Here is an 11,862-nt window from a genome sequence, read left to right on the forward strand (position 1 = left end):
TAAATGATCTAATTTGGCCAAATTAACTGAAGATCTGATGTGGCACATGACAAGTTAAACAGCATTTCCAGACTTGCTTTTAGACAGATGTGTTCAATTAAAATCAACATGGAAATAAAGGCAGACTGTGAGGTGTGGACAGATATCATGTACTGTTAGAACGGGAAGAGACGGCACTAATAAAGAATATAGTGGACTCAATATAAACTTTAGGATATAAACGCTCTGACTGCTTACAATGGACACAGGCTGCATGAGAGGCGAGGCGATGGTCAATGACAGCAGGAGGAAAAGCTCAGGGCTCGTACTGATGGTAAATGAGCTGTGAACAAAATATTTGAAAGGAAGGACTATAAGGAAGGTTATTAACACATAATAAATTAATTAAAGTAAATTAGGTATAACTAAATGTCTTCAACATTACCTGTCAAGTGTTGAAACTGTGAAGGACTTCAGCTTCCCTGACAACTTCTTCAAGTTCAGCATTGAGCTTCGAGTTCAAGTTCCCTGTTAATACTAGCAGCTTTCTGACAGAACTGATCCAAATCTGATTCTGAGCTTTGGAAATATGCCATGACGAACAAGAGAAAGAAATAAACATATGTGTGACTGAATTATAAAATTACAGTTCAGAAAAATAGGGAAGGAACATCAGAGAGAGAAAGAGAGAGAGAGAGAGAGAGCTTTATAAAGAGCTGCTGGACACTGAATGTGGTTGTAGGAGCTGGAGATGTGTGTGATATGAAGAAACTGCAAAACAGAAAAGAAAAGAAAAACACTGAATTACAATAACATTACAAAAAGGTATTAATTTTCTTTAACTACAAATACCACAGTAAAACAGTTATCATGGTAAATAATATGGTAATTGTTGTGGTCACTGGGCATTTCACAAATTAGTTTACTGGCATTCGCAACAGATTTGTAAAGAAAACGTCAAACTGCACTTATAACGTACTTCCACATTAATTGCAGAGAATCAAAACAGTACCTTAAAAAATAAACCATAAAATAAGATAGTTTACACACCTGGACAACAACGCTCTGCGAACTGTTGGGTCACTCCTCCTTTTTGTGAGTGGTAACGATCGTAACGACAGTCAAAGGTCATTTGATGATGTCACAACCGACAAACGAGACTGTCGTAATAAGGCCGCTAGAGGACGCCTGATTTGAAAATGTAATAATAGGTCGTAATTCGCTGCTTGCACAAACGACATGACGTTGGCGGACGTCATTCATTCAAGACAGACACTTTTGCTAATATGAAACGTTTAAAAGAGATAAATGAAGTTAGCTTACTGCCAACAATGAAGGTGTATTTCTTTGTCCGCAGTGCCGCAGATAAGCCAAAGGCAGATATCACGCACCTGAATTGGCTTGCAAAGTCCAACTGCGTCCTGTGGGTTGCATTGATGGTTGAAAGCCATGAGCATCTCTCACACGCGATAAAGGGTGTGTGTTGAATTCGGCCAATATACTCCTGCAGGCAATTAAGGGATGATGGAACCTATATTGTCGTGTTTTTAGTTAGGATACCTAAAACACATTCAAATTTAAATTGAGTAGGCTACCACAGGCTAATTTAAAACTAAACGAAATTGTAGCCTACCTCGCTACTGTTGCTGATAGCATCTGATATCACGCACTTGGATCGGCTGGCAAAGTCCAACTGCGTCCTGTAATACGCGGGTGGGTTGCATTAAGAGGTGGTTAAGCCGAGTGTCTCTCACAGATGACAAGGGTGTTGGAAATGTCAAATAGACTCCTCTTGAAAGATAAATAATGGAAAACATTGACCTCTTATGTTAGGTGCAGGCAATCCTAATCATAGAGCAAACGTAAATCGTTGCTGGAAACGCCTGTTACGTGTAACAGAAATATTCCTCCTTGTTACGTGCAAAACCATGAATCTGCGATGTGCTGCAAACCAATCTGTGACAGCTGCAGAGTGGTGAAAAGCAACATTATCGCAAACTATGACAAAAACGTGTGGGTTTCTTACTGGCTCCCCCTGTTCTGCTGGCACTAGCTGAGCATAGGGCTGTTCTAGGAAAGCTACAAGTCTTTATGTGTTGTATGAGCCAATGAGTGCTGTATTGAGAAGCAAACCATCATTGGCCATTGCAGCACATATGGTGATACCCCCCCCCCCCCTTTGGTCTGGAACCTCCACAGTGGCCCTTTGACCTATAACATTCCTTCCTCTGTGCAGTTTGCAAATATATCATTATCAGCCAGCACTCCATCTTGAATCTCCTGCAGTTTTATTGCATTGTTGACAACAACCATGTCTCCAAATAGCATTTTCCTGCGCACCTGAAAATATTTTTTCTCTTCCTCCTGTTGGGGGCAGCCTTTGGGTCCTGTTGTAAAAATATATTTTACAGTCAAACTTACTGTAATATATATATATATATATATATATATATATATATATATATATATATATATATATGTGTAAATATTCTATAATTGCAATACAAAATAAATTCCTGTAATGTTTTCATTTACTGTAACTCTTACCTGTTTGTATGATGGAAAATTCGCATTACAGATGCCACTGTGGATCTTTGCAGATTGGGTTGCACCCTCAAGCCTGCCTCTCTCAATGAGACACCATGATTCACGACATGGTATATAAGTGTAGCCCTTATTTCATCTGAAATAACAGCTCTTTGTCGTCTTTGTCTTTCTCCATGAACCCGTCTTCCTTGTTCCATTTCCAAAATTAGTCTTTCTGACCTCTACCTATATATACATATATATATATATATATATATATAATATTTTTGTTTGTGTATAACAAGTCTAAGACAAGACACCTGCTTAGCCTTTCAGCTGAAATTGCAATCAGCAGTGTTTGAAAGGCACAAAGTTTGTTAGTCAAAGTAAAGTCAAAGTAAACAGTTGGGAGAAAATTTGATGTGTCTCATTATATTGGATCCGTCCAATAGGGTTTTAAATTTACAGCAGTCATATACCTGCTGCTGTTATTAATATGAATCAATCGACAAAAGAAAAATATATATAATCGCTCACTTCTCTTGGCTGAATCCTGTATCCTGATTTAGTGCAAGCATGGATTACTTTTGATCAGTAACAGTAACCCTATATTTTTTTATTATTCTAACTGAATTTGATTACACTTCCTTCATTATAAATATTAGTACTGTTCAATGTGCCCTATTTGTATGATTTTTATATTTTTTTTAATGTGTGTGTGTGTGTACATATTTTTCTATCCTGGTTGGGACTTGTGTCACCATGGAAACCTAAATTGAAACAAACGTATAAATTATACAGAAGTTCTTTTTTTCGAGAATATGAAAATGCATTAAATTTGTGAGGGGTAGGTTTAGGTCTCTCTCTCTCTCTCTTTCTCTCTCTCTCTCTCTCACTGTGTGTGTGTGTGTGTGTGTGTGTGTGTGTCACAAACATTAAAATGTAAATGAAATGGAATTTTAGAATTGTAATTGTAATGAAAAAGAATTATAGGTCATATAAATTAAATAAAAAAAATATATATACAGTACAGACCAAAAGTTTGGACACGCCTTCTCATTCAAAGAGTTTTCTTTATTTTCATGACTATGAAAATTGTAGAGTCACACTGAAGGCATCAATAGCTATTTTACCAAGAAGGAGAGTGATGGGGTGCTGCGCCAGATGACCTGGCCTCCACAGTCACCGGACCTGAACCCAATCGAGATGGTTTAGGGGTGAGCTGGACCGCAGACAGAAGGCAAAAGGGCCAACAAGTGCTAAGCATCTCTCGGGGAACTCCTTCAAGACTGTTGGAAGACCATTTCAGGTGACTACCTCTTGAAGCTCATCAAGAGAATGCCAAGAGTGTGCAAAGCAGTAATCAAAGCAAAAGGTGGCTACTTTGAAGAACCTAGAATATGACATATTTTCAGTAGTTTCACACTTTTTTGTTATGTATATAATTCGATATATAATTCCACATGTGTTAATTCATAGTTTTGATGCCTTCAGTGTGAATCTACAATTTTCATAGTCATGAAAATAAAGAAAACTCTTTGAATGAGAAGGTGTGTCCAAACATTTGGTCTGTACTGTATGTGTCAGCATGTTTTTAATTAACTGATACATATGCACTAAAAATATTTGATACTATGGCATGTATTAGTATTAAAAAGAAGACGAAAATAGCAAGAATTTGAATTAAACTGGCTTGTTTACTCCAAAACATATGATCTGTTTCCAAAACATTTGAGTAACCAAGTGAAAGAGAAACTGAAAGTAAAAACATTACTGCTTTTCATTAACCAGGAAGGAGTCGAAAACAGCAGGACTGACGAGCGGGGTACTCTGATCACAGTAAGTCATTCATAAAACATGGAAGGTATATACAAATCATTTCGTAGGAGACAATTAAACTGAGAATTCCAAGTTGTAAATCTGGTCCTGCATGTAAATAAGATTGGTTTCTGATTGCGATAAAGTTGGTTTCACATGACCCTGTATGGACTTCATGCTTTTTAAGCAATTCTATAAAATACATACTAGATTTTACATCCTGCCAAGATCTCTGAACTATTAATTCTATTTGACTTAACTGACTTGACTCAGTTGAAGCAGTTATTATATTTAATCTCTATTGTAAGGGAAGAATATTATTTCCCAATGAAGTCCACACTCTACCTCTTATGCAACCCAAACCCAACTTTACAACTTCAACAGAATGACTTAAAGTTATCGGATTGCTGTTGTTAACACTGTCTGTTATGGCTGATATCATTTTCAGTCAAAACAAATTCTATACATGATTGGATCACTGACAGGTCTAATGTTTAACCTGCTGAACAGGGTTGCCACTTCCCCTTAAAGAAATCCAGCTCAAACCCGACTCTTTTCTCTTTTAAATCTTTAGATGATTTTATGTAGACATTTTAAATGTTTAAATTCACATACTGCTACATTACATACTGCATGAAATGTAATTTTACGAAATCCATAATGGGGCACTTAAAAATTTCATGTTTCTGCATCCATTTCGAGAGCTGAACTTGAATTGAGATCATCAGGACAGCCTTCACAGACTTCTGCTCGGCTTTCATTAAACAATAAATCAGGTCAAAAATCCTGTAGCGTGTGGGCAGCATTAGATTTTGTCCTACTGTTGTGGAGTTATGTGGATTTTTTTTAATAGGGCAAGTGAAAAGTTAAATACATTTTTCTGCTACAGTTGCATCATTATTACATTTTGGTAATGTCTAATTTGATAAAGTGTCATTCTACATTACCTGAAATAATTAGATTCACTTTATTTTGATGGTCCATTTAACACATTCTGTTAACTATAAGTAACGTTGCACCTGGGGGAAGTCGTGGCCTAATGGTTAGAGAGTCGGGCTCCCAATCGAAAGGTTGTGAGTTCAAGTCCCGGGCCGGCAGGAATTGTGGGTGGGGGGAGTGCATGTACAGTTCTCTCTCCACCTTCAATACCATGACTTAGGTGCCCTTGAGCAAGGCATCGAACCCCCAACTGCTCCCCGGGCGCCGCAGCATAAATGGCTACCCACTGCTCCGGGTGTGTGCTCACAGTGTGTGTGTGTGCATTTCGGATGGGTTAAATGCAGAGCACAAATTCTGAGTATGGGTCACCATACTTGGCTGAATGTCACGTCACTTTCACTCACTTTCACTTTTTTCACTTTTAGGGAAGTCGTGGCCTAATGGTTAGAGAGTCGGACTCCCAATCGAAAGGTTGTGGGTTCGAGTCCCGGGCTGGCAGGAATTGTGGGTGGGGGGAGTGCATGTACAGTTCTCTCTCCACCTTCAATACCACGACTTAGGTGCCCTTGAGCAAGGCATCGAACCCCCAACTGCTGAGTATGGGTCACTTGGCTGAATGTCACTTCACCTTTCATGTCTACTAAGTCTCATTAGAGTATTAGTTATGGTTAGGGTAAGAATAAGTTGACATGTACTTGCAAAGTTACTTATAGTCAGTAGAATGTCTGTTGAGAGACCATGACAATAAAGAAGGACCATCGAAATAAAGTGTTACCAAATAATTACATAATGCTGAAAACTGAAATATAATATTTTATTTATAATAATTTGACATGTACTTGCAAAGTTACTTATAGTCAGTAGAATGTCTGTTGAGAGACCATGACAATAAAGAAGGACCATCGAAATAAAGTGTTACCAAATAATTACATAATGCTGAAAACTGAAATATAATATTTTATTTATAATAATTATACTGTTTCTTACACTTGGTAAAGTTTTTATGTGCCATTATGCCTTTTGTGAAAAGATGGATGATCTGATCCAGGATCAGTCCAGATGTGGAGCTTGTGAGCAGGTTCTAAGAGATCCGGTCTCTATCACCTGTGGACACAGTTTCTGCAGACAATGCATTAGTTTTGTCTGGGATCAATTGAGACTAGAAGACTTTGACTGTCCTCAGTGCCGACAAAGATCAAGAACACATCCTGATCTTCAGATGCACAGAGTCTGCTACACACAAGGAGCCCTGCAGGAGGAGACTGGAGACCTGAAAAAAAGAATCAAAGAAAAGCACAAAAACAGCCTGAGGAACAAGTATGAAAGTTTGTTTGAGGGAATTAAAATCCAGGAGAATGAAACCCTCCTGAACAGGATCTACACACAGCTCTACATCATAGAAGGAGAGGGAGAAGGGGTGAATGAGGAACATGAGGTTTTACAGATAGAGAAAACAGGCAGAACACAACATTCACAAGACACTGGAATCCACTGCAGTGACATCTTTAAAGCCTCACCTAAACCAGAATGTGAGAAATACAAAATCAGACTAGTTCTTACTAAAGGCATTGCTGGAATCGGAAAAACTGTCTCTGTGCAGAAGTTCATTCTGGACTGGGCAGAGGGGAACTCCAATCAGGATGTAGATTTCATGTTTGTGCTTTCATTTCGAGAGATGAACTTGATTCAAGATCATCAGTATAGTCTTCACAGACTTCTACTGGACTTTCATCCTGAACTTCAAGATCTGAACTCACAGATTTATGAGGAATGTAAAATTGTGTTCATCTTTGATGGTCTGGATGAAAGCAGAATCACACTGAAGTTTTCAGATGCTCAGAAAGTTTCTGATGCTACTGAGATTTCATCAGTGGATGTGTTGATGTTAAACCTCATTAAAGGAGAGCTGCTTCCCTCTGCACACATCTGGATCACATCCAGACCAGCAGCAGCCAGTCAGATCCCCTCCAAATACATCAACCGTCTGACAGAAATTCAGGGATTCAATGAGCCTCAGAAGGAGGAATATTTCAGGAAGAGAATCAGTGACCAGCATCAAGCCAATGCAATCATCTCACACATCAGAAGAGCAAGAAGCCTCCACATCATGTGCCACATCCCCGTCTTCTGCTGGATCTCATCCACTGTGCTTCAGAAGCTCCTGAAAGAAGATCTGAGTGCAGAAGTCCCTCAAACTCTGACTGAAATGTACATCCACTTCCTGCTGATTCAGATCAACATGAGGAACCAGAAGTATGAAGAGAGAGATCCAGAGAAACTTCTGCAGTCCAACAGAGAAATGATTGTGAAACTTGCTGAAGTGGCTTTCAAACAGCTGATGAAGGGCAATGTGATGTTCTATGAGAAAGATCTGAGAGAGAGCGGTATAGATGTCAATGACGCCTCTGTGTATTCTGGGATTTGTACTGAGATCTTTAAAGAGGAATCAGTGATTCATAAGAGGAAAGTCTACAGCTTCATTCATCTGAGCATTCAGGAGTTTCTTGCTGCTTTTCATGTGTTTTACTGCTATTTACGCAGTACAACAGAAACCCTTAAGGTTTTTGATTCAATGCATAATCTGCATCAAGGAGCAATGGATAAAGCCATTGAGAGTGAAAATGGACACCTGGATCTGTTCTTGCGGTTCCTGCTGGGTATCTCACTGGAGTCCAATCAGAGACTCTTACAGAATCTGCTGACATACACAGAGAACAGCTCAGAGAGCATCAGGAGAACCTCACAATACATTAAAGAGAAGATCAAAGATGGACATGGACTCTCCACTGAAAGATCCATCAACCTGTTCCTTTGTCTGCTGGAAGTGAAAGATCAGACTCTGTCCAGAGAGATTCAGGCATTTGTGAAATCAGACAAACACTCAGAGAAGAAGCTCTCTCCTGCTCACTGCTCAACAATCGCCTACATGCTTCAGATGTCAGAAGAGGGGCTAGATGAGTTGGATCTGAAGAGATACAACACATCAGATGAGGGTAGAAGAAGACTTATACCAGCTGTGATTAACTGCAGAAAAGCTCTGTGAGTATATTATGTTGCAAATGAAAGTAGTATTTGCTATTGATGATATCTAAAAGAATGAAATATTAAAAACTAATAGTCAACAAGGAGTCAGAAATAAATAATATAATTAAGTGAATGCTATTCCATACCACCACTCTAAATTCAGTATATCCTGGATGGAAATATACATAAAACTAATTGAAACCTATGGCCCCTTAAAATTGTGACTAACTGGACATCTGCATCATTTGTTCTTTGTTGTATAGACTCGCTGGCTGTCATCTTACTGATCAGTGTTGTGAGAGTTTATCATCAGCTCTACAATCCTCAAATTCTGTCCTGAAAGAGCTGGACCTGACTAATAATGACCTACGGGATTCAGGAGTGAAACTTCTCTCTGATGGACTAAAGAATCCAAACTGTCTGCTGGAAATATTGAGGTATTTATGAGGGGGTACTTAACTGATCTATGTTTGTTATGGCTGTAAATAAATAAGACAAAGCAAGGAGTGTCCAGAAAAATCTTATGTATGTGGAACCACTTTTTTATGCCATGGATTCAGGATATTCTGTTACTGAAACAAAATATGTGTACAAGCCTTCAAAACTCTTACATTAGAATTGGTGATGATGGATTGAGCTGTTTCGGAAAGGTTATTGGGAAACAGAAGGTTTTCAGTCAGGGCGAGGTTATAGTGTTTATAATTAGCTTAGTATAAAAACAAAAGTCTGATGAATGTTCTCTTTTAGATAACACATGTGAATATGTGTCTATCTGTCTGTAGGTTGTCTGGATGTATGGTGACAGAGGAAGGCTTTTGTTATTTGTCTTCAGCTCTGAATTCAAACCCCTCACACCTAAGAGAGCTTGATCTGAGCTACAATCACCCAGGACAATCAGGAGTCCAGCTGCTCAACCACAAACTGAATGACGCAAACTGCTCACTGCAGATACTCAAGTATGTATTTTATATATATATATTTAAACTTCATGTTAGCACCTTTCTATTTCTGATTTGTTTTCAAATTTTGGGTTTCAAATCAAAGTATATTTGTATACTTTATATGAGCTCCTCAGGAGCAGGAGATGTTTACAGCTATATCTAGTAACTCGTGAAAAAAAAAGTTTTATTCATGCACTTGATTCACTACAATAATGACACATAAAGAGCAAATATGCAAAGTATATGGCATCAATAGCAGCTCACTTCTGTGGTTTAGTGAATCCCAATTCAAAGATTTTTGATTCACAATAAGATTTGATTCAGGTTTGATTATTGACTTCGATTCTGTATTTTTTTAAAGTGCATTTAAATGGGTGGTCTCATGTGATTGACAGCGGCTGTTCTGAGCAGAGATCAAACATGAGGTGCCTAGAAAACTGCTCACAAAACTGCATACAGATGTAACAGAGAGCAACATGATCCATGGTCATGACAAACTCATGTATCATAAAACTGCTTTCTGAAAAAAAAAAAAAAAACATGGAGTAAACCTTTTTGATAAAAAGTAAGTATGTGCTTTGTGTATTAGCAATATATGACATTTGAGAGAGGTTTGTATGTCTGTGTGTTTATAGTGTGGGTTATGGAGGAGATTTCAGGATTACAGCAGGACTACAAAAATGTAGGTTTATACACAAACACAAACTAATATAAGAATTGATTTATTTTGTTTTTATAAATGTTGCTCTCTTTTCATCTCGTTCTTTGTTTGTTCAGATGCCTGTAGTCTCACTCTAGATCCAAACACTGCAAACTCTCATCTGATCCTGTCTGAAGGGAACAAAAAGGTAACATATGTGGAAGAGGAAGAGTCATATCCTCATCATCCAGAGAGATTTGAGCACCATCCTCAGGTTCTGTGTGGAGAGAGTCTGACTGGACGCTGTTACTGGGAGGCTGAATGGAGTGGGAGGGGGACAGAAATATCAATGACATACAAAGATATCATCAGGAAAGGTGGAAGTGACTGCAGATTTGGTTTCAATCAAAAGTCCTGGAATCTGAGCAGTTTTTATAACAGACTCACTGTCTGTCACAATAATGACAGCAGTGATATATCAACCCCTTCATCCTCTAATCGAGTAGGTGTCTATCTGGACTGGTCTGCTGGTTCTCTCTCCTTCTATAGTGTCTCCGACACACACACACTCAAACACATACACACATTCAACACCACATTTACTGAACCCCTCTATGCTGGGTTTGGGGTTTATTATGGTTCCCCAGTTTCTCTGTGCTAGACTGAACAACGGAGTTGGGATGCTTGGACTCGGACTGCAATTATGAATGAGCTTGGACTCGGATTAACTTGGACTTGGGCTCTGACATTTTGTTTGTTTCGCTTTTATTGTTATTTTGTATGCAACAAAAAATTAAGATTAAAAGACATTAATACATGTTTCCCGCTCAAACTCAGTTGGCTAAAGACTAGATCTCGACTATGTGAACGTCCTTATCTAAGGAGAAACAGCTTTGTGCACTGGGGCACAGACAATACTGGAACAGAAAAGAGCCTTCCCCAAACAGTTTCCCCAAAAAATGAATGTATAGCATCGTCCAAAATGTTTTGGTATCCAGAAGCATTAAGATTTATTTTCGCTGGAAGTAAGGGTATACTGGAAGTATTTCTCAGGCTAGACCAGCCAATGCACATGCGCAGTCCAGAGCGCATGTCTCTGTTTCTATAGCAACCGAGACTTCTTATGACAGCTGCAGTGACTTTACCCATTGGCTCTTTTACACAGAAGGCGGGAAATCCTTGTACAGAGCGGCCATATTGAACATTGCATTTTTTCCCCATTCAAAACTATACGAGTGATACATCTAGAGTATTCTATAGTTTTTGGCCTAGCCCATCCCTTGAAAAACATCCCTATACCATTATCTCTCCTCCACCAAACTTTACAGTCAGCACAATGAAGTCAGGCAGGAGATGTTTTCCTAGCATCTACCAAACCCAGACTTGCCCATCAGACTACTAAACAGAGAAATTAGATTTGTCACTCCACAGAACAGGTTTCCACTGCACGGAGTTAGTTGCTTAGGAGGTTAGTTAGTTGCCAGGGGAAGTTTGGAGCTCTTCAGCTATGGTTTCAGCAAATAAATTTTGACCTGCAATTTGACTTTATATAGTCTTCCGCTTTACGGCTAAGCTGCTGCTGTTCCTAAATGCTTTTACTTTCCAATAATTCCATTTACGGTTGACTATGGGTTATCTAGCAATGGAGAAAATTCACAAATTGACTTTTTCTAAAGGTGGGGTCCTCTCACAGTACCACACTGCAATTCACGGAGCTCTTCGAAATGACCTTTTTCCCCCACAAATGTTTGTACATGCAGACTGCATGGCTCTGTGGCAATAGGTCAGAATGAAATACTTGAATTCAGTAATTAAGAGGTGTGCCTTAGTACCTTTGCCCATATATGTATTGTTTTTGGTTCAACATTACCATTTATTTTCCCACCCTGTATGTATCATTCAAATAAATGATAAATAAATAAGTTGCTTGTCTTAGGCTTGAATGTTTAGCAATGGGAAGAGAGGATCAGTTTGATGACTTGGAGTTGAATTATA

General features: G+C 38.7%; 1 protein-coding gene across 1 annotated transcript; it reads left to right on the forward strand.

Moving 5' to 3' along the window:
* The first annotated feature begins 4,298 nt into the window (after window positions 1-4,298).
* Window positions 4,299-10,601, forward strand: LOC132155295 (NACHT, LRR and PYD domains-containing protein 3-like). The gene is made up of 6 exons (XM_059564173.1): window positions 4,299-4,344; window positions 6,293-8,301; window positions 8,550-8,723; window positions 9,069-9,242; window positions 9,863-9,909; window positions 10,005-10,601. Exons 2-6 carry the CDS (start codon window positions 6,293-6,295, stop codon window positions 10,526-10,528), a joined length of 2,928 nt encoding a protein of 975 aa, XP_059420156.1. The 5' UTR covers window positions 4,299-4,344; the 3' UTR covers window positions 10,529-10,601.
* Window positions 10,602-11,862: the final 1,261 nt, after the last annotated feature.

The sequence above is a fragment of the Carassius carassius genome, chromosome 12 (assembly GCF_963082965.1).
Source record: "Carassius carassius chromosome 12, fCarCar2.1, whole genome shotgun sequence".
Classification (NCBI taxonomy): Eukaryota; Metazoa; Chordata; class Actinopteri; order Cypriniformes; family Cyprinidae; genus Carassius; species Carassius carassius.

Excerpts from the sequence above, each read along its gene's own strand:
- LOC132155295 (XM_059564173.1), top strand. The coding sequence starts at position 6,293 with ATGGATGATCTGATCCAGGATCAGTCCAGATGTGGAGCTTGTGAGCAG. Across the intron at positions 8,724-9,068 it reads TGTCTGCTGGAAATATTGAG|GTTGTCTGGATGTATGGTGA; the intron begins GTATTTATGAGG and ends ATCTGTCTGTAG. Across the intron at positions 9,910-10,004 it reads TACAGCAGGACTACAAAAAT|ATGCCTGTAGTCTCACTCTA; the intron begins GTAGGTTTATAC and ends TTGTTTGTTCAG.